The sequence below is a fragment of the Cannabis sativa genome, chromosome 6 (genome assembly GCF_029168945.1).
Source record: "Cannabis sativa cultivar Pink pepper isolate KNU-18-1 chromosome 6, ASM2916894v1, whole genome shotgun sequence".
Classification (NCBI taxonomy): domain Eukaryota; kingdom Viridiplantae; phylum Streptophyta; class Magnoliopsida; order Rosales; family Cannabaceae; genus Cannabis; species Cannabis sativa.
In genome coordinates, this window is record NC_083606.1 from 2829170 (window position 1) to 2852649 (window position 23480).

Sequence of the window (23480 nt, forward strand, 5' to 3'; positions counted from 1 at the left end):
ACGACATCCAATGGCTCGTTTGTTGGGGGGAAGAGGTACGACAATCCACGTTTTGTTATTGCGTAAAGCTGCCAATTCAGAGTTCATAGCATCCAACCAATGCTGAAATTGTATAGCTTGTTGATATGTTTGTGGTTCCTTAAGAGAGGTGACTGCAAGAATAAATGATTTGTATGATTCAGTTAGTTTATGATAAGACATGTATTTATCAAGAGAATGGGGAGTGGTATGTTTATCCTGTAATATCGAGTAACATTCAAAGTCCCTGAGGTAGGCAGGGGCTTTGTAATTCTGCTAGTTCTTCTAGGTGCCACGGTTGATGCGTTGTTAGGAATTTCTGGTGTGTTGATCACATCAGCAGGTTCCATTTCTGTATCTGGTGCACCAGAATTCTCTTCCTGTAAAGGAATATTATCACTAGGAACGACATTGTTAGTAGGAGGATAATCATTTATAGGAGTATTGGAAACATCTGCAGTAGGTAAGATAGTAGTAATGAAGGGATCAATATGACTAGTGTCCTCATTTAGTTTTGAAAATGGGAAAATATGTTCATGAAATACCACGTTTCTAGACAGATTAATTTGTTTAGTGTTTATATCATATAATCTATATCCCTTTACACCTTGTGGATAGCCAAGAAAAACACAAGCTTTAGCTCTTGGGGCAAACTTAGTTCTATTTGCAGTAAGAGTAGTAGCAAAGGCAAGACACCCAAATGTTTTAAGATGAGTGTAATCTGGCTCTTTTTGAAACAATAATTCATAAGGTGTTTTATTGTTCAAGTTAAAAGAAGGAACACGATTGACAAGGTAAGCAGCTGTCATAATGCATTCAGACCAATACTTGAGAGGTGTGTGTGCTTGAAAACAAAGAGCACGAGCAACATTCAATAAATGTTGGTGTTTTCTTTCAGCTATAGCGTTTTGCTCAGGTGTTTCAACGCAAGTAAAATCATGCAATATTCCATAATTTGAGAAGAGATCTTTAAAGAAAAGCTCAGGTGCATTATCGGACCTAAACTTTTTGATCTTACAATTGAATTGAGTCTTTACATAAGCCAAGAACTGAGGAATAACAGTATGAACATCAGACTTATGTTTCAAGAGATATATCCAAGTAAACCTAGATTTGTCATCAACAATAGTAAGAAAGAATCTAAAACCCGAGTGAGATTGAACATGATAGGGTCCCCATATGTCACAATGAATCAAATCAAAAATATTATCAGCAAAAGTAATGTTGTTTTTGAAAGGTAATTTCCTTTGTTTAGCCAAAGGACAAATGTAGCAAGGAGTATCTTTATGTAATTTTGAGGTATTACAATTTATTTTGCTATCTAAGAGTTTTAAGCACTTATTTGAGGGATGTCCAAGCCTTGAGTGCCAGACATCAGCTTTGACAACAAGAATAGGAGATGCATGAGGGTGAGAATCCAAAATGTACAGCCCATTGTTGGATTCACCTCTGCCAATCTTCTTCTTGTTGGCAAGATCCTGTATAACAAACTGATTAGAAGAAAATAATATATCAAGATTACTGTCATTAGTAAGGCAGCTTACTGATATTATATTATATCTAAAATTGGGCACATATAAAACATTATTTAAGATTAAATCTTTGGAAAGAGCTATAGTGCCACTATGATTAACAGTGAGGCTTTCGTTATAAGGTAGAATCAACCTAGTTGGACCAACATAACATATGCTTTGAAAAAGGTTTTTATCATAACATATATGTCGAGTAGCCCCAGAATCGAGTATCCACGATTCATTTAGATGAAAATTGGACATACTCGAAAGCACTATACCTGGTTTACCTGCATTGTTGCCAACCTCAGAATTAGTATTAGTTGATTGTTGTCCAGCCAAAAGATTCAATAACTGTTGATATTGGGCTGCTGTTAGTTGTGGCAGTATAGCTTGTCCATCGTTTCCAGTTGCAGGTTCAACAGCAGTCTGAACTTGGTTTGCAGATGCCTCTTTCCCTTTGTCATTTTTGTGAAAACCAGGAGGGTATCCGTGGATTTTATAACACTTCTCAACAGTGTGTCCAAGGATGTTGCAGTGAGTACAAAAAGGTCTGTTTCTTTTAGGTTGATTAGATTTGTTCCCTTGAGAGTTGTTCTTGTTGCTGTTGCTTTTGTCTCCTTGGAAGGCAAATGCCATGTTCGAATTCGGATCAGCAGTGGAATCAATGTTCCCTTTCTGATTTTCTTCTTGTGTGACCAAGTGAAATACTCTATTCACTTCAGGCAGGGGGTCCATGATGAGAATGTTGCTTCGAACCTGTGAAAAAGAATCTGACAGACCCATCAAGAAGGACATTATGTATTCCATATGATGGTGTTCTTGTAATTTCTTAACACCCCCACATGTACAACCATTGCAGACACAATTTGGCCTGTAATTAGACAATTGTTCCCAAACTGTTTTGAGCTTAGTGAAGTACATGCTCACAGTTTGGTTTTCCTGTTTTAAGTTCATCAGATTTCTTCTTAAGTTGTATATGTGTGGCCCATTTTTCTGGTGAAATCTCACCTTAAGGTCAGTCCAGATAGCAGCTGCAGATTCATCATATAAGAGACTAGAAGAAATTTCTTTAGATACTGAGTTTAGAATCCAAGAAATAACAATGTTATTGTTTCTATACCAAGCATTGTACATAACCGAATTAGAAGAATGAGGCTTAGGAATGGTACCATCCAAGAATCCAATCTTGTTCTTGACAGAAATAGCCAATTGCATGGCTCTACTCCAAGACATATAGTTGTCTTGCCCAGTAAGAGGTTGAGACACAAGTATGTTACCTGGGTTGTCTCCATGGTGCAAATAGTATGGATTCGAAGGATCTTCTAGTGGATTCCTTTGCTGCGTATGATTGCTTTGATTGTGTGGTCCAGTAACTTCTTCGATAGTGGCGGAAACACCATCGTTATCAGCTCCTTGGATCTCTGCTTGATTATGAGTTTCCATGGCAGAAACGAAACAGATCAGGAAGAAACACTGATCGAGGAATAGAAGTGAAATTCAGAACAGAACTTCAGGAAAGAAGACAGAACTCTTGCTGGAGAAGACGACACAGCGAAGAGAAGAAAGACAATTCAAGATCGAGGGGAAGCTTCTCTTCCCCGCTCTGATACCATAACACGAAAACACATTTGGGTAAAAATGAGTTCTTATTGATTAGAGAAGAAGGATACAGAGGTATATATACAAAGCTCAAACAGAGCAAGAAACAAATCAACAACTCAGCCTGTAATTACTAAACTGCCCTTAACTAAATTAACTACCTAACTAACTTAATAAAAGACTTCAACTGAATATAAACAGGAGGCAAAAATAGAGGAAGGTAAATCTTGTTACAAGTCACCTCCACCGCCATCACCATCACCACCACCACCGTATGTTTACAAATCCCCACCACCACCTTCTCCATCACCTCCACCTTATTACATCTACAAGTCTTCTTCACCCCCTGCTCCACGTTACTACTACAGGTCTCCACCACCACCAAAGGGCTACTAATAATCAAATCATCACGAGAGAATATCCAACTACTCCAAGTTATACTACAATAAGAGGATCCAGAAGTACTCATACTATACATTCAAATTACATATATTGATTTGTTTTAATTTTCTTTTTCAATTAGTTGAATTAATGCATGCTGATTCATATTAATAATTGACGTCTATTATAAAAGACGTAATATTATGTAATAAATTATATATAATACTTCATCAATAAACTCAATTATACACAAGAAATTATTGTCCATCTCTATCTTTATATTTTTTTTATAGATACATGTCAAGTATAATCTCTTTATTATTAATTATGAGCCACCAAAGTTGAATAATAATATAGGATGTATGTTCCATATATTTTGATGTAGTCAAATATAAGGGCCCAATAAATGAAGCCATATTATAATTTATATTACATTAATTAATTAATTAATTAATTAATTGATGGAGTTTTTACATCACATATTAATGTTTTTAACTTTTTTATTTTTTTTATCGTGGGACAGAAATTTTTTCAAAAATACTGTAATTTTTTTTTAAAATATTGTGTAAGTTTTATACTGTATACTGTGTTAAGTTTCACAGTTATTCCACGGTTATTTTGTAGTTGTCCCACTGTTGTTTTAATTGTTATGTTTTGTAATTTTACGGTTGTTTTATAAAAAGAAAGTATTTTTATAAAAAATTATGTATGATAATAAAATTGTAAAATTTTATCCAAAATCCAATATTTTTGTAAAAACTCCTTAATTAATTTTGTAATTAGTTAAGTCTCTCCATGGTCCAAAAAGAAGAACTAATCCAACCATAATTTTTTTTTTCAACCGATAGGGACCTGGTAAAAATTAATAATAGGGGATTGACAATTAATTGGATTAACAATAAATTCAAACACCAAATAATTTATAAATATATAGATTTCTTTTTCTTTTAATTCAAAATAACTCGAGATTTAACCTCATAAAAATGATATTTTTTTTGTGTGTAAATTTAATATGTATGTATTTATTAAAATGGATATAATATATATTGGACTTAAAATATATTGAATGGATTGGATCTAAAAAATATTAAGTTTAAAATATTGAATAAATTCAAATTAAACCAATAAATACATATGAAATACATCCAATAAAACTGATACAATATAACATATATCTAATAGATGTTAGATCGATTGGATGACTGAAATTAATTGGATCGGATTGGATGATAAATCTAACATCCAATATATAATTGAATTGAATTTAAATAAATCTAAAAACATTAAATGTGGTCCAATAAATACCCCTAATACAATTACGATTCATATACTTTGAAAATACTTCCCTCTATTCAAAATGTACAACCAAACTAGATTCATGTACTTTTAACATTTCTTTGGACTAGCAAATATTCCCATTCCGCAAACTCGAGATCAAACCAAAAAACTTAGTTAATTACTAATTAGAATTAGATGATTTCTTTAATGATGATGATGGTTTCTTCTTTTGAATAATGATCATCATATGGAGAGAGATTATAATACAAGCATTAACTATTTATTGTGTGTGTTATATTCTTATCTTAAATGAGTGTTTATAATTACCAATTAACTTTATAATATTTTCTAATTGCATTGCTCATATAGTTTGATCAAGTTTTAATTTTTTGAATTTTTCGGTCTCCTTTCTGTGAACAACAATAACGTTTCCATCCAAATTCTGAATACGTCCAAATTTAAGGCATGGAAACGAGATGTGGAATTTACTTTAGGCATAATGAATTTAGACTTATGCTTGCGAGAAGAAAAACATGTTGATCGTACGGATACCAGTATGGTTGCCCAGAAAAATCTTCATGCACAATGGGAAAAATCAAATCATCTTAATCTCAACGCTATGAAAACAGTGGCTTATGAGACACTACAAATGTCAAAGAGTTTTTTAATTTTGTAGAATATGACACTGGTGAAATGTCGAAACTGGACATTTTATGGATGAAATGACAACCATTAAGTATGATGAATCAAAAGGAGTAAGAGATTTTATTCTAAAAATTGTGAATGTTCAGTCGAAGTTGACAGATCATAATATTTCTCTTCCTCACTCTTGCATTATTTATTGTGCTCTTCATGCACTTCCTGTCTTTTCTTTTATCCTTATCAAAACAACCTACAATATTTATAATAAAACATGGAATGTCAGTAACTTAATTTCTCAGTGTGTAGCTGAGAAAAAAAAAATTATAAATGGAGAAGCACAAATCTTCTCACTATGTTTCTCAATTCAAGCCCAACATAAGATAGAGAAAATTATGAAAAGAAGCAAGCACAATCTGGGGCTAAGGGATCTCATGAAACCAAGTGACAGGGAGTCAAAGCTTAAAGTGGACACTTATGTTGTAGTTGACGTAATCTAAATTGGCAAATTTATTCTTGAATTACAGTTTAGAGTGAAGATTCTCTTGAACAATAGCTTCTATGTTCCTACTTCTAAGAAGAATTTAGTTTCTCTTCCGCTTTTAGTTAAACAAGGATATTCTTTTATTTTTTCTAATGATAATGTTGATATTATGTTTGACTCAAAATTATTAGAAACTTTTATTTTGATGGTCTTTAAAAATTGGCATTGGCTCTCTTAGCTTCCCCTCTTATATTAAGGAAACATCCTTATTGTTATGACACAATTGATTGTCTCATATTTCCAAAAAAAAAAAATTGATCGATTACTTCGAGCTATAATTCTTTCTCCTCTTGATGATTCAGGTTGGGATACTTGTGTTGATTGCACTCGTAGAAAATTAACTAAAACAAGAAAGAAGACTGCCAACCGTAGTCTATCTTTATTAGAGACTATCCACGCTGACATTAGTAAATTTTATTCCACTATATTGTGCAAAAATAAGTATTTTATCACCTTCATAAATAATTTTTCTCGATATTGCTTCACTTAATTGCTTAAAGAAAAATCTGACACTCTTGATAAACTCAAAATCTTTCAAAATGTGCTTGAAAAATAATTAAGAAGAGTCATTAAAATTTTTCATTCGGATAGTGGAGGAGGATATTATGGTCATTATTTAGAATCTGGACAACACATGAGACCTTTTGTTAAAAATTTATAAGAAAATGATATAGTTGCTCAAGACACTATGCATGTTTCATCTGAGCAAAATGGCATTGCTGAAATGATAAATCACACTTTAATGGACATGATTAGAAGCATTATGAATAGATCAAATCTACCAGAGTTCTTATGGAGTGAAGCACTCATGACTGTTACTTATACTTTAAATCGTGTTCCAAGTAAATCTGTTCCCAAAACTCCTTTTGAGTCGTGGACTAGGAAAAAGCCTAGTTTGAATCATGTACGTGTATGGGGTCTCCAATTAAAGTAAGAATTTATGATCACAATTTGAAAAAGTTAGATCTAAGAACAGTTTAATATTTTTTCATTGGTTACCCAAAGCAATCTAAGGGCTATCGCTTACTATCCTACTTGAGTATTATTGAATCTCAGACTGCTAAATTTTTGGAATTTGATGTTACAAAAAAATTCCTTTAACATCTCTTGAAACAAGGGAGTCATCTAAGGGAATTTTTATTCCTATGTCTTTTTTAAGAGATGATAATAACAGTAGTCTTATTCCTACTTCAGTTGATAATGTTCACATTGTTGATAAATGTATTACTCCTAATATCAAAGATGACGAGGATCCTATTATTGATGAAGTGCCTATTATTGATGAGGGACTTATTATTGAAGAATGTCCCGTTGTTAATGAGGGTCTTGTTATTGAAGAAATTTCAGTTGTGGAAGCTGTCATTCAAAATGATGATCAACAAATATAGGATATTCCAGAAGTACCTCCTCTAAGAAGATCTCAGAGACAAAAGACATCAACAAGGTGTGATGATAATTTTGTTTACCATGGAGATGAGAATATGGTATTGGTCATTTTGTAGATCCTCTCACTTATAGTAAAGTACTTAATAGTACACATTCTTCAAAATGGATAAAAGCTATGGATGATGAGATTGAGCCCATAGAGAAAAATGATGTATGGGAGTTAATTCTATTTACCTGATAGTTTTAAACTAATAGGTTGCAAGTGGATTTGTAAGAACTAAAAAAGATAATAAGGGACAAATTGAAAGGTATAAAGAACGTTTTGTGGCAAAAGCTTTACCCAAGGAGATGGTATTGATTATACCATAACTTTCTCGCTTGTTTCCACTAAAGATTTATTCAGAATTATTATGGCTTCAGTTGTACATTTTGATTTAGAGCTGCATAAAATGGATGTTAAAACTGCTTTTCTAAATATAGTATTGGGAGAGAAAGTCTATATGTCACAGCCTGAAGACGTCAAGGAAAATGAAAACGAAAATTTAGTTTACAAATTGAAATTATCCATTTATGGTCTCAAACAGCATCTCGCCAATGGTACTAGAAGTTTGATAAGATTGTGATATCGTTTGGTTTTTATAGAGAACAAGTTTAACCAGTATATTTATATGAAGATTTGTGGGAGTTTTTATATTTTTCTTGTCCTTTATGTGGATGACATTTTACTTGCCAGTAGTGATTTTTCATTACTAAATGCGACAAAAAAAATTATGTCTACCAATTTTGATATAAAATATCTTCGAGAGGTATATTTTGTTTTGGGGATTGAGATTCATCATGACAAGAATCAAAAAATATTCTAAGCTTATTTCAAGAAGCTTACATTAATCGTGTGCTCAGAAAGTTCAATATGAATTCGTGTAAGGCTATTTATGTTCCTATTCTGAAAGAGGATGAATTTACTAAACAACAATGTCCTAATAACGACTTGAAAAGAAAAGCAATTGAGAACATCTCATATGCAATTGTAGTAGGGAGTTTGTGCCCTAAATAAAACCCATTACAATCTGATTAGTTATCAATTTTAGAATTTTGAAGTGATTTATGTTAACATGTATTTTACATGTTTATGGTTTAATATACATATTTAATATATATATATGCACAAAATCAGTTAAATCCAGAACATATATTCATTCACAATTACAGTATTGTCAATACAGTGGAATGTGATTGTGATTATATGATTCAAAAGACTTAGTCCCTGTTTATCAGTGTTTTGGATTTACACTGATGTGATAATCAGCGATGAAGTATACTTACACTTGGAGTAAGTGTTATGTTCTTTCCAGGACATTGGTAAAGTATACTAGTTTCGGATGTATGGAGTATATATTGGACTAGACCGATATTGAACTTAGACAAGATATTATAAACTTACCGTTGTATCTTTCCAAGTCAATATCAGAAGTTGATCTTAGATTAAAAGAATCTAAATCCTGATATGCTTAGGCTCAATCTCAGGAGTGTTATTCATGTTCTTTGATTTATTAGTTAAGCCTACTTTTGGGTCAGGGTGATACGTATATTTTGGGAACATGATAGCATAACTGAGTGGGAGTGCTGAACATAAATATGGAATCTATAGCTTCTACTGGTGTATAGAATTCAAGTGATGATTCCCTTCGAGCTTAGTTAAATAGAAGTAAATGGATGAGCTCTTGTTTCAGTGACTATACATTAGATCACTAAAACATCATTTACAGGTAACTAAGTGTTTTAAGGGGCAAAATACATTGAGGGGTGGAAACGGTAAATTTATCCTATCTCGATGTAAATCATCTATATAGAGGATCTTTAATCACATTAAGATTATAACAATGGTTAAATGAGATAGCATATGTATATTGTGAAACATATAGTATGCTCTATATAAGTCTGAGAGTGCAATTCCAAGTTCTAAGAGTTGATTCAACAAGGAATTAATAAGTTAGGGATTTACTTGGTAAATTCGGTTCAACTTATTGGAAGCTCAGCAATATAGATCCATGGTCCCCATTCTAGTTGAGACCATACTGTTTGTAAGACTCTATAATTGATTTATGATTAATCAATTATAATTCTAAAAGTTAGACTATGTCTAATTTAAGAATTCTCACTAAGTAAGGATGAAATCGTAAATAAAAGAGTTTCTAAGTTTAATTACTAATTAAGAGACTTCTTATGTCTAATTAATAATTATATTAAATGACAATATTATTTGATAATCTATTTTAGTTATTAAATAATTAGTTTTGGCATTTAAATGGTTAGAATTGGAAAAATGACATTTTTGGAGAAACAGAAATAAAATTGAGGAAACTGCAAAACTCTAGTGAGGCCCAAGTCACACCTATGGCCAACCACTATATTGTGTTTCCCAATTATTATTTTCAATTTTTTAATTGCCAAGTAATTGCTAACCTAATCCTAGTAGCTATTTATAAATGGGAAGTGGTGGATCACACCAAATAAGACAGTTAATTGATTACACAGTAATTAAGGAAACTGTTTGATTTGGAAATTTCAGCTCTCCTTTTCCCTATATATAGCAGCCCTTGTTCTCTTCTCTTATATGCATCATAACTCACGAATTCAAGAGAGAAAAGAGAGAGAAATTTTGAAATTCCTTGTGAGAGAGAAGTGCCCACACACAGCAAACAGTACCTCAATCATAGATTGGAAGACTATAAAGGATCACATCCATCTGAAGGACATTCGGGCTCAAATCTTGATTATACTCTGCTACAGACAGGAATCAAGGGTTAGAGATCTGAGTGGAAGGAGACATATAATTCCGCTGCCATCACTGTAAGGTTTCTTAACTTTTTATGTGTTTTATTTATCGTTTTAGAAGTTCATATTTAGGTTGTTAAATCAACATACTTGTGAGTAGATCTAAGTTCCTGGTAAAATAAATATTCCAACAGTTTGATGTATGCTCAGGTTTGCACTCGATTTGACATTGCTTTCATAGTCAATGTTCTTGGGAGATATTTATCTAATCCTGGACATGATCATTGGGTTGAAGCCAAGAAACTCATGAGATATTTGCAAAGAACAAAGAATTCTATGCTTCTGTATAAGCATGTCGACAATCTTTGAGTTGTTGGTTATTCATATTTTAATGGTTATGTAGATGATTTAAAGTCAACTTTTGACTATTTTTTTACTTTGGCTGGTGCAACTATTTCCTGTATTAAGCAGATTTTAATCACATCATCTACTATATATGCAAAGTTTGTCACATGATATGGGGCATCTTTGCAAGCTTTGTAGTTAAAGAATTTGATTTTAAAGATACGACTAGTTTATTCTATTTCCTCTCCTATACTAATCTATTGTAAGTACTGATTTTTTGACATAGTATAATACTATTGTTTTCTTTTCAAAGAATAATGAGATTAGTAGTGCTTCGGAACATATGGAAATAAAGCACCTTGTTGTTAGAGACTTGGTCAAAAAATGAGACATTATGATAGAATATTACAAGACCAAGTCGATGTTAGAAGATCCTCTAACCAAAGGATTAAGTGTCGTGTAGTTATTTAACAAACATGTTGTTGATATGTACATTTTATAATCTTTTGTTCCTTTGGGTTAATGGGAGTTACATGTTCTATTATTTTAGATTACATTTATATATAATTTTTTTATTGATGTTATGAACTACTTGGTTTGTTTTGTGGGCCAATAATTTTTTGTTATTGGATGTTTATGATTTTAATTATATTTTGTTATATTTTGGAGAATGATTGAATTAAAAACATGTAGTTTATTTGTAGTGATTATTGTCTTTTAAGTTTAATTGCTTAATGATAATGATATTTTATTGGCTTATCTTTTTAAGCATGTTTAGTGACACTAACTTATTATTAAGTAGTATAAGGTTAATTTCACTAGCTTAATTATTAAGCATTGCGGTATCAGTGAAGTTGAGGACTTATGTTATTTAATTGATCACATGTTGAACATAGTTCCTTACCACACTACTAGACTTATTGACCATGTCGATTTAATACTTTGGTATTTGTAATTATAAATGTCTTTTATTGATTTAAAAATAATATGATTGTTATAGTTCAATATTAAAGGTTAAATTAGACCGACATATTGACATGCTATCAAAGAAAAATTATTTTTAAAGGGGCCACAAATATTTTTTGTTGTTCAACCCATGAGTCATTTTTAAATAAAACTATTTTGATATATAATATATATGTATTAAAATTAATGTAGCTCAAGTGGGAGAATATTAGATTTTTATTTGGGTTTACATTAACTTTTATTGGTTTTATTAAAACTTTAGTTGATCGGATAGTTCTTTGTTGTGTTAGCACATATTATTAGTGATCAATAGTTAATCGGCTTAGCTTTTGTGAGTATAAAGTCTAGTTGAAGCAGAATTGTGAGCTTTTTTAGTTAACTAAAGTCTTTGATAAGCAGACCCAATCCAACTATGATTATGTAGCTAAGTTCCCTCCCTAACTTTATAAATACATATTGTCTCATCACAATTGTATACCCTTTTGATAATCAGATAAATAAAAACTGCTTCTGATCGAGGGAGGAAGACTTACTTAATAATCAGAGATCGAGGGAGGAAGACTTACTTGATAGTATTGCACATAGATCAATCATGTAGGCATACCTAATTATTATATATTATTATTGTGTTCTAAATTATATAAAAATTAGTATCTTTAGTTTATTAATTCTTCTAACATATTAAACATGTCATTATTAATATATTAATGGATTAGTATGTTTAAACAAAATTTACTTATAAACGAGCTATATATATAGGTCATGTAGTATCAATCCATTTGTAAACGATTGTGTTTGGGTTTGATTTTTCGGAACGATTATTAAATGAGTCGTATTCATGTCAAGTTTATACTTATAATACATATATGAACACCACCTGCTATCTCCCTTGGATGTGATAGGTGTTTCTCAAGCTCCTCCAAAATCAAACTTTAATTCTTTGTCAAGCATATAGTCATTGAATTGTCTAGTTATCAAAAATCATTAGTCATCAACCTGCATTAATTTTTTATCTAATAAATACATCCCTTCTAAAAGTACGTACATTAGTTTCAAAATTACTTTAGTTATTCAAGTATCAAATAAATACCATCAAACAAATTATAATTAATTTGATAAATTATTTGAAGTTTCATTATCTAAATTAGCTCATATTTACACATGCATTGCTTAATCTTTAAGAAAAACATATGACTACTGCCTGGATCAACCTAGTAGCATTCGTTACGGACGCCGCAAGACGCAATTCATACAACTTTTAATTGGTCTAAATAAATCTTATTATTCAATAAGTTGAGATTCTATTATTATATAAATACTATTATTCATGATAAATTTTATGAAGTATTGTCTTAAATATTTTACCATGATGTAATTTGAATGTATCGTAATATACACCAAGCAATATAAATAAATTAACTATATTATAAATTGACATAAATAGAAACCTCGGAAAATGTAATTTTTTTTTTTTTTTTTGAGAATAAGGATTTCATTAAACAACACTACCGATTACAAGGAAATGGCAAGTCACGCTCAATTACGTGACGAGCACAAGGGGGAGAAACCCCGATCCACATAGCACTAACTTTGTTTCTCAAAGCATAATTGGCTAATACATGAACTACCACATTAGCTTCTCGAAATACAAACCGCAAACCAGAACGATACCAAAAATACGAAAAATATAATTCAATAATTAATAACAACCACCAAAACTTCATCATCAAAAGAAACCAAAAATAACAAAAATTTATTCCCATAATAAATTCAATTCTCTCTTTTTTTTTTATGAAAATGAAATTTTATTAACCATTAAAATCCCATACCAAACAAAATTTATTCCCATAATAAATTCAAATCTCTTCAAATCAACATAAATTTAAACTTCTTTCTCATCATCATCAATGGATGTAATTGATCATATGTCATATAAGAACTTCTCAAATGCTTTCATGTGTTCATGTTGGAGACCAATAGCCACTAACAAACTCCCATCCTCATCATAAGATGGACTAGATAGCAAATAAGTTAAACCATCATAGAGAATTGTAGAAGGTCCCACAAAAATTGGTCTACCCCACCCAAAATCAAGATCATAGAAGGGTAATCTAATCCAACTTATTATCCCAAGATTAGGGCTTCTAAATGTATGTGACCCTCTACTAAGAGCTGATAAATTAGGCTGAAGTTCTAGATAATCCAACGCTGATCTCAAATAACAGTCATCTATTCGCTTTAAAGTACTATGAATTTGGTTCACAGCATACCATGTATTTTCATTCGATTCGAGTAATTCTCCTGCTTTAACTATTGGTGTGGCTGAGAAAATCGTGTTACCAAAAAAACCCGGGGGAAGTGGTGGTTGCAGCCTCGATCTTCCATCAACAAGAGTGTACAATTTAGTCTCTTGATCGTTACTAAGTTTACGAGCTTTGCATACACATCTCCAAACATGTCCCGCCAATATCTCATATGTTGTATACCTAGGTTTGTTCTTGTCATCGCCATTAGTATAACTTACACACTTGGCTTTTAGGGTTTTGAGTTGTTCATTGGTCAACTTATAAATAGCAACATCAACTTGACTCTCACAAGAAGAAGAAGTAGTAGTTTTGATCATGGGGAGAGGGGGTTTGTATTCAATGTGATCAAATATAGGTTTAGGTGGGTTTCTTGCACAAAGCATAGTTCTATCTATAAATGGTGGAGATTTGAGATCAACACCACGAGCAATATCAGACCATGAATTTAGAAAATGAACGGCTGATATACCATCTACCACATGGTGGTCCATGGCAACACCAAGTGATACTCCTCCACATTTGAAGTATGTGACCTACATATTTTATCATATAAATTAATTCAAGAAAATTATTTTCATAATATACAATATTATTAGAATCACATGCATATATATATAATTAAGTTTTGATGTAAAGTAGATTAGAATTGGGATTATTTCAAAAAATTACAAAAATACGGTTGTACGGAATTTTAAATATTTTTTATGAATTTTAAGATTTTATTTACATAAAATACAGTATTTTTATATTGTATTTTTTATTATTTGGCTATTAGTTTAATTTTGTTATTTGTGTATTATTTTAATGGTGTTATTAATTTGAATGTTGTTTTCTGTTACTTTCATATGGTTTTCTTGTTGTTTTAGTGTTATTTTTTATATAAACGTCGTAAAAATGTAAAAAAAAATATCTTTAAATATAAATGTGAAAAAAAAAATTGTCAAAGGTAGTAGTTTATGTAAATTTCCAATCAGAAGGAATTTGTAATTTTATAAAATTTTAAAAAATAATTATTTAACATATTAAAAAGAAAAAACAATTAAGAGATTTTTTAATTTATACACTTATTTTTTTTTTTTTGTATTTATACAGAAATACACGAAACAACTTAAATCGCAATACAAATCTACATTGCAACCTCACGAAGCAACCCAACAGTAAATTGAAAAAATAAATAAATAAATAATATATAGAATAATTCTTCCAATTAATTCTTTTAAACTCATAATAGTGTTACAGTTGATATTACAAAAATAATAATATTGTCTAAAAATTTGACACTCATGTAATTTTTATCGACCAGCTAACTAAAGTGAAGATCGAAAAATAATTTTGTAAATAATTATCAAAACTAGGAAAAATTACAAAATAATTTTAACAATATAATGTAAAAAAAATTCCATCTTTTATATATTTTTCTTCTTTATTGTTGCAAAATGGTCTAATAAAATCCTTTTAATTTAAAATACAATCTTACTTTGTTTTTTCTTGCAAAATAACCCCATCAAGAATTTTATAATATCAAGTGCATGTGCTTGGAAGATTATTTTACAAATTATTATTTAAAAAATTACTATTATACAAAATAATAAATATAGATATTCCCTTATCAAAGAACCTTTTAACGCATGCCAAAAAAAAATTTCTAAAAAAAAATCCTTTAGGGCAACTATGTCTTTTGCTATTTGAGTATTTCTATATAGAGAAATAATGAAAAATATTATTGGTGTCTAGTATTCTCTTAGGTGTTATATCGTTATTAGTGTAATTAAGTCCATCGGATCTCATATAATTTAGGTTTAATAATTTTTAAAAAATATTATTAACCAATCGTAATACACGTGGTAGTAGGTAGTACTAGTGCTGAATAACAATTTTTTTATATATATAGTATGAAAGTGAATAAAATTATCTATGTATTATAATATATTTACCTGTAAAAGCAAAAGGGGATATGAAGAAATATCAATAGAGTAGTCAACAATGGGAGCCAAAGCCCTAAGCTTTGGTGAAGGCTTAAAGTCACCAAAATCATCAACCATAGAGTTGGTTTGAGCCACCACAAAGAGGACACCCTCACCATTACAATCGATCTCAATACGACCGCCATTAGGGTTGGAGGAATCTACTAAGCGGCCAGCTACAGGATAAAACGGGACTAAGACTTTACTTAGGGCATCCTTTAGTTTGACAGGATCAAAAAAGTCCTTATCATCCGTCGCTGATGATAAGGGCTTATAAAAATAAATAGTTGGGATGTGAATATGTTTCGGAACCAATTGGTCCAAATTAGAGGTCCATAGCACGTGTCGTGGCGTCTCTGTTGCTGGCTTCACCATTGTCTTCTCCTTTATCTCCATCTTCATAACCATTTCCATGCTTTTGTGATGAGCTTATTATTGTTATATTTCTCTATATATAATTGGAAAGATGAAGCATTGTTCAAATCAAGGATGAAATTAATTGGTTGGGAAATGTTGGACACGTGGCTAGATTTGTTACATATATAATAATGGATATACAAATATAATAAATGTGACAGCTGGCAAGAGTACTACTATTCAGGTCAACGACAATTAGAATTAATGTGAATATTCAAAAAAAAAAAATTAATGCCTTGAAAATGTTCAAATAAAGTATTTTTTTTTTTATTTTATAAGTGTATAAAATAAATTTTTTAAAACTTATATTTTATATTATAAATTATTTTAATTTTTTTTTAAATAAATACAATATATAAAAAAATTAATATTATAACTATTCAAAAATTATTTGTAATATATTTATCTGCAATGCATATATCACTACAAAAAATCTTACTTTTTGTGACTAAAAATGAAAAAATTGTGACTAATTATAAATTATTATTTCTATGTTGTGACTAAAAGGTCCGTTGATAAAAGTATTAGTTACAAAAATTACAATTTGTTGTTAAATGTATTTTTAGTCACAATACTTATTGTCACTAAATTAAATTAGTAACAACTTGTAACTAAATATTATGTTTTAGTCACAAGTAATATTTTGTTGTGACTAAAAGTCATATTTAGTCACAAAAAAATTATGTTGTGACTAAAAAGTTGTCACCAAAAGTAGCAGTTTTTTTGTAGTGTATATAGTGAATTGTTAATTTTGTGTTTGATTTTTTCTTTTATTATATTGATTTAATAGTTTTGATTTTGTTTTAATTTGTTTAGATCTCAGTCGGATCTCTATTAAGTGATGGTATTTTATCATTTGAATTCATCTAAAATCTCCATCCAATTTTTATTTCTTCAATATCTTTAGCAAAGCATATGAAAGAGGTTATATTATTATTATTTTGAAATAATAGTTATTGGATGGATTCACTTATGGCGCGTTTATCAAACTTTAGCTAGAATTATAATAATTAATAGGACAAATGAATTGATTTAAAATAGAAAATAATCGGAAACAATATTTTATTATACTATTTACTAAACTGTCTAGAAAAAAAAACCTAAAATCATATTATTTTGTTTACATAACTAAGAAAGTAATCATAATGTTTTAATTTGACAAAAATTGTCATTATTAGAACATGTAAACAAGAATCATATTATTTCTGTTTATAGATTTTTAAAGGATAAATTTATCTTTTTTATTTTTAATTAATAAAATTAAAATTAAAATAAACTAAGACAGAAAAGAAAAAATATTCCCTGAGAACTTTTTTTTTTGTTTTCTCCCTAATTTGTGTGGGCCACACTACCTTTTTCGTTTCTAAAATTTTATAAACAATTGTTTGAATCAATACCATATCATTAATTCCCATTTCCTTTAATTAAACATGCCATTAATTATGGCATTGAAGCATCATTTGGTTCACCATTATATATGAACATTGCTATTAGGCACCAGTGGTACCTAGTACCTTCTCGACATGTCGCTAGCGGTTAGCTAGCGATATTCCCTAAAAACTATTATATTAAATATGGGACATGATACTTAGTTGGACCAATAACGATATTAACATGTAGGAAGGTGCTAGGCACCACTGGTGCCCTTTAGCATTTCTCATTATATATTTGTTAATTATTTACTAGGTTGTTGATTTCTTACATATATTAGACACTTTATGATAGGTTTTTTTTGAAAGAACAGATTGTTCATTAAGCGAAAAAGGTGATGGGAATCACAGGGGGATTGCCCTCCCCTTGATACAAAACAGCCATCTCGCTAGAAATTCTAGCTTTTTTTGGCTAGACCATCAGCCAAAGAGTTCAAAGAGCGACTAATAAAATAAAAATTACAAGCAATGAAATTCTTAGGAACATTAATTATAGAAAAATAAACATTAGAAAGTCTCCAATCAGGGCAGGAATTTGAAGAAGATAATGCGTTGATCGCCACCTTTGAATCCGATAGGATAACCACATCTCTCTAGCCTTGCTCAATCGCCCAGGACATGGCTAGATAAATGGCTCTGAACTCACCTTCAAGAGCTGATTGAGTCTGCATTCGTTGAGTCTTGACAAACCAATTCCCAGCAGCCATATCCACTGCAATTGCTGCAATACCTGTGTCCCCTCCTTTCCATGAAGCAACCGTAATTAGGCAATGTCTCGCAGAAGAAATGATTGTGGGGTAAGACTCTTCCCTAGTCAGTCCTCCCTCGGATTGAATTCCCATCTCCTGACCTCCCTTGTTAAGCCGAGACACCAACTTCATCTCCAAAAACTCCTTTTCAGCCTTTGCCAAGGCCATCTCAGGATTGACAACCACATTTTGAATGTAGAAATTGTTCCGCTGATGCCAAATTGCAGAGAAAATACAACCAGTATAATTAAGTATCTCAACTCTATTCCTTCCATCTGGTAAATCTTTGCAGTGGAGCATCAGATTTTCCAAGACTTCCGATAATGTTTCTCCAAGGATATCCCCTATCCTAATGTGCTTACTGCCTCCAAACCATATGGACCTAGAGAAATTACACCTACAAAACAGGTGCAAAGGGTTCTCAATACCAGCATCACACAAGTCGCAAACTTTGTCAGGCAAGAAGTGCAGTCGACTTTTTGTTGGTATCGCATCATTTAGAATCCTCCAAAGCAGAACTGAATTTCTAGGATGAATACCACTCCCCCAAATCCATTTCCAAATTTCTTTGACAGGTTCGAACCTCCAAGATTGATCCACATTATAAGCTGTCTTTACAGAGAAGTGGCCATTCTGAGATTGTTTCCAAAACACCTGGTCTTTAAATGGGGAAGGAATTCTTGGTATAGATAAGATACGATTACCCATTTCTGTGCCAAAGATTTGTAAAATCAACTCCGGATTCCACTCGTTGCCCAAGGAAACATCTGCAACAGTTCTGATGGTGTATCCTCTACTCCTTAAATCATGCATTAGAGTCATAAATTCTTGTAATTCCATCCATGGGATCCATGGTTGATGCCAAAAGTTAATTGAAGCCCCAGTTGCAGCAACCGAAATTGAACCCTTAGAGATTGTTGGCCTTGTATCCAAAATACATTTCCAAAGATAAGAATCACTAGACTTGCTCTTCACCTCCCAAAAGGATTCAAATTTGCAATATTTCTTTAACAGACAAGTGACCCATGGCTTATCTTCTTTTGTTGCCAAACTCCACGCCAATTTGGTTAGCAATGCTTTATTCATATTTTCACACCTTCTTAAGCCCAAACCACCAGCTGCTTTAGGTTGACAGATCTTCTCCCAAGCCTTTAAAGCAAGAAACCGATCCTTTTCCACCCCTCCAGACCACCAAAACTTCCTCATCAATGCATCAAATTCACGGCAGCTAGCTAAAGGAACTTTGGATGTAGACATAGCATATACAGGCATGGCTGAAGTTACTGACTTGATCAACGTTAGCCTTCCAGCATAAGACATAAGTTTCATCTTCCATCCTTCTAATTTCTTCAACATACTTTCCTTTAATCGCAAATAATCCTCTTTTTTCCTTCTCTTAAACACAAACGGATTGCCTAAATGTCTTTCCTCTCCCCTTACTTGCTCAATGTTGAGAATACCAAGGATAATGTTCTTCATGCCATTGCTTAAGTTCTTTGAAAAGAGAACACCCGATTTCGGTTTGCTACACGATTGCCCTGACCAACCTTCATAAATTGAAAGACAATCCATCAATTTCTTTGCTTCGGAAGGATTTGCACGAGAGAAGAGAATAGTATCATCTGCAAACATAAGATGAGAGACCGGGGCTGCAGATTGTGCAATCTTGATGCCGTGGACGGAACCTTGAACCTCAGTCTTTGATATAAGTTTCGAAAGGACCTCTTGGCAAAGAAGAAACAGAAAAGGAGAGAGTGGATCTCCTTGACGAAGACGTCTCTGAGGATACAATTTCTTAAGAGGACATCCATTGAGAAGCACCGCATAAGAGACGCTTGTAACACATGCCATCAAGAGCTTGCAACTTCTGTCATTAAAACCATTTGCCACAAGAACTTTCTCCAAGAAAGTCCACTCCATCTTATCATAGGCTTTATGCATGTCTAGCTTTAAAGCCATGAGCCCTCCGTTGCCTCTCTTGTGCCGAATCTTGTGAATGATCTCCTGTGTGAGAATTGAAGACTCTGCTATCCATCTACCAGGGATGAAGGCTGATTGAAGAGGGGATATTAAGTCGTTCATAAAAGGTCTGAGCCTATTTGATAAGATCTTTGCAATGACTTTATAAGAGAAGTTGCATAAGCTGATCGGACGGAACTGATCCACACTAAGGGGAAAATCTACTTTCGGTATAAGGCATATGAATGTATTATTAAGAATAGGATCCATTACACCTGTCTGGAAGAATTCCTTGACTGTAGCACACAGACTTGTTCCCACAACTTCCCAATATTTTCGGAAGAAACAACCCGAAAAACCATCTGGCCCCGGTGCCTTTAGAAGGTGTAAGCTGAAGACCGCTTCCTTGATTTCCTCATCTGTAGGAATTTTGGAGATAAACTCATTGGACTGATCATCAATCCGGTTAACAAACAAACTTCCCAGAGAATCATCAATGCTAGGACGAGAGGAAGAAAATAGTTCCTGAAAGTAATTATTGATGATACCACCAATGTATTTCCTCTCCCTCCAAATCCTTCCTTCTTTGTCTTTGATCGCCCAAATGCTATTCCGTCTTTTCCTTATGACAGTCGCTGCATGGAAAAATCTTGTGTTTCTATCCCCCAATGATAGCCATAATTCTCTTGATCTTTGTCTCCACATACACTCTAGCTTTGACCAAGCAATTTGAATTTGCAAGAGAACACTGGCTTCTTCAGCTTTTAAGGTTTCGGAGATAGGCTGACGTTGAATCCACTCCAGTCTTTTTTCCAACTTTTGGATGTCATGTTCATTAGTGATTTGTCCAGTCTTCTTCCACCTTTGAAGAGCCTTCTTAGAACTGTTTATATTGCGGATGAATGAGGCCGTTGCATTACTATCAGCACAACCCCAAGCTTTTATAATCTCCATTTTACAAGACTCCTCCCAAGACCAAGCTTCGAAGAATCGAAAAGGAATATCGCCTCTCACTGCAAACAGATGAGAATCGAAGATGATAGGAGCATGGTTTGAGATGGATATAGGAAGATTGCGAGTTCCAGCATTCTCGTACGACAAAATCCATTCAGAAGAGCAAACTGCTCTATCTAATCTTTCCCTAATGAGACTTCCATTGAATCTTTTATTTTCCCACGTATATTTATTTCCAATAAAGCGCAGATCGATCCCACCAATATTGAGCATAAAATTATTCAGCCATTTAGTTTCAGCACGAGTCACTAAACGACCACCAGCCTTTTCTTCTTGACCACGAATACAATTCAAATCCCCCAAAAGGACCCACGGCAAGTTACAGTGAGAACATTCCTCTTCCAAAGACTTCTTAAAGACCTCCTTTGCACTGGAATAAGGAGTGCCATATACCGCAAACAATTTCCAGTGAGATTGAGTTTGATAGTCCCAGATAGTAGCATCATAGAAACCATCAGCAAAGTAATTAATCGCCAAATCAATATTGGTATTCCACATTAAACAAGAGCCCCCTGCCAAACCAGATGCATCTACACAAACAACTTTTGAGAAGCCTAAAATTCGGGCTAGAGACTCCATCTTACTGCTGTTCACTTTTGTTTCCATCAAAAAAATACAATCAACCTTGTATTTTTTCACCCAAGCCGCCAGAGCTCGGGGTGTCGGGTCTCTTGCGAGGCCCCGACAGTTCCATGAGAGGCACTTCATGGGGCGGGTGGGGGCTTGATAAGGACCGCCTCCTCGCCCAAAAGAAAATGTTGAGAACTCTCAACTTGCACTTCCACCAAATTCAGAGAGTTGATTAGATTCCTGTAAGTCTCTCCTTCACCAGAGGACCCTATCGGTTTCTTGCCTTTGTTGGATGATGATAACTTGGATCTCGATCCTTTCTTTCTTCTTTTATCATTCTTCAGAGATGATGTAGAAGCACCCAAACCCATTTTGAAAGAAGAATCAGGAGAAGGGGAAAAGGCAGGGAGTTCAGGAGGTTCAGTGTTGAAGTCACCAGAATTCTCGGGTAAGTGTTGAACATATGGTATTAAGGTTAGGCTTGCTTTTCTTTTCCTGGGTTGTGGGCAATGGTGCACTAATTCAGATACATCACTTGGGTCATGGAACAAAGTAGGGATTGGTTCAAACTTGTCTACTTGGGCCGGCCCCATAAGTTCTTCAGCCAGCCCAATTTCCTCATCATAAATGGGTCATGGAAAATGAGTGGGCTCAGGGTGTTTGTGGGGTTGTCTAGATTGACACAATTCAGCATGAGGCTTTTCCACCATTTGGTTATAAGTGGGCCCAATATTGGCCATAATGGTTGTGATAACGCCATTATCAACCTCATTGGGAGGAGGTCTAGATGAAAAGCTATTTAATAAGTCATTGTCTGAGGTTGTACGAGAATTACCTTGTTGGTGATTACGCAAGGCTCTAGGTGAAATTGATCTGGCCTTTCTTCCTCTTCCATCCTGTCTTGAAGCCCGTGGAACTATATTAGAGCATCCAGGTCTTTTATCCAACGGGTTAGGGGCATCTTTGTTTACAACTTTCAAATATTTGCCTAGAGAAGAACCTGCTTCATTGCTCCTGATCCTGACTACTTTCCTTGGAGGTTTAGAGCAAGGAGATTGGTGCAGACACTGCTTTCTGGGGCTATCTTGGACTGGTCTCTTTCCCATAGCTTTGGGATTCGAAGTAACAGTCGGAGGAACCTTTGCCGGAGAAGAAGATCGGCCATTACTTTCTCTGAAATAGTCCAGTTGATTCCTCGTGTTGAAGCAACTATAGACGGCCATTTCAGCCTTCATCCAAGGCCCATAGGCTGGAACAGCAGCTCCTATGGGAGGATACGCCATAGCTATCGATCGAAAACATATTTTCTTGTCATGACCAAGATAACCGCAGTTGTAACATAACTTTGGTAGTTTAAAATAACGGAATTGAATCCATTCTTTCCTTCATCTTTTTATTAGGGCTGTACATATATTTTCGTAAACTGCCTAAACCGAATAACCTGCCTAAACCAAACCGAAAAAACTGCCAAAAAAAAAAAAAAACCGAAAAAACCGACGAAAAAAAAACCGCCCAATCTGTATATTGGGCGGGTTGAAAATAAAGTAACCCGCCCAATTAAACCGACCTAACCCGACCTAACCCGACCTACCACTATTAATTTTTTATTTTTTATTTTTTAAAAAA

The 23480-nt window shown here is 33.0% G+C and overlaps 2 protein-coding genes across 2 annotated transcripts; both read right to left on the minus strand.

Moving 5' to 3' along the window:
- Positions 1-13226: 13226 nt before the first annotated feature.
- On the minus strand, positions 13227-16192 carry LOC115695727 (shikimate O-hydroxycinnamoyltransferase). Its single transcript, XM_030622798.2, has 2 exons — positions 15686-16192; positions 13227-14284 (listed from the first exon to the last, which is right to left on the minus strand). The coding sequence occupies exons 1-2, from the start codon at positions 16127-16129 to the stop codon at positions 13367-13369; spliced, it is 1362 nt and encodes a 453-aa protein (XP_030478658.2). The 5' UTR covers positions 16130-16192; the 3' UTR covers positions 13227-13366.
- A 1963-nt stretch (positions 16193-18155) lies between these two features.
- On the minus strand, positions 18156-21863 carry LOC115725244 (uncharacterized). Its single transcript, XM_061117720.1, has one exon. It carries the CDS (start codon positions 21861-21863, stop codon positions 18156-18158), a length of 3708 nt encoding a protein of 1235 aa, XP_060973703.1.
- Positions 21864-23480: the final 1617 nt, after the last annotated feature.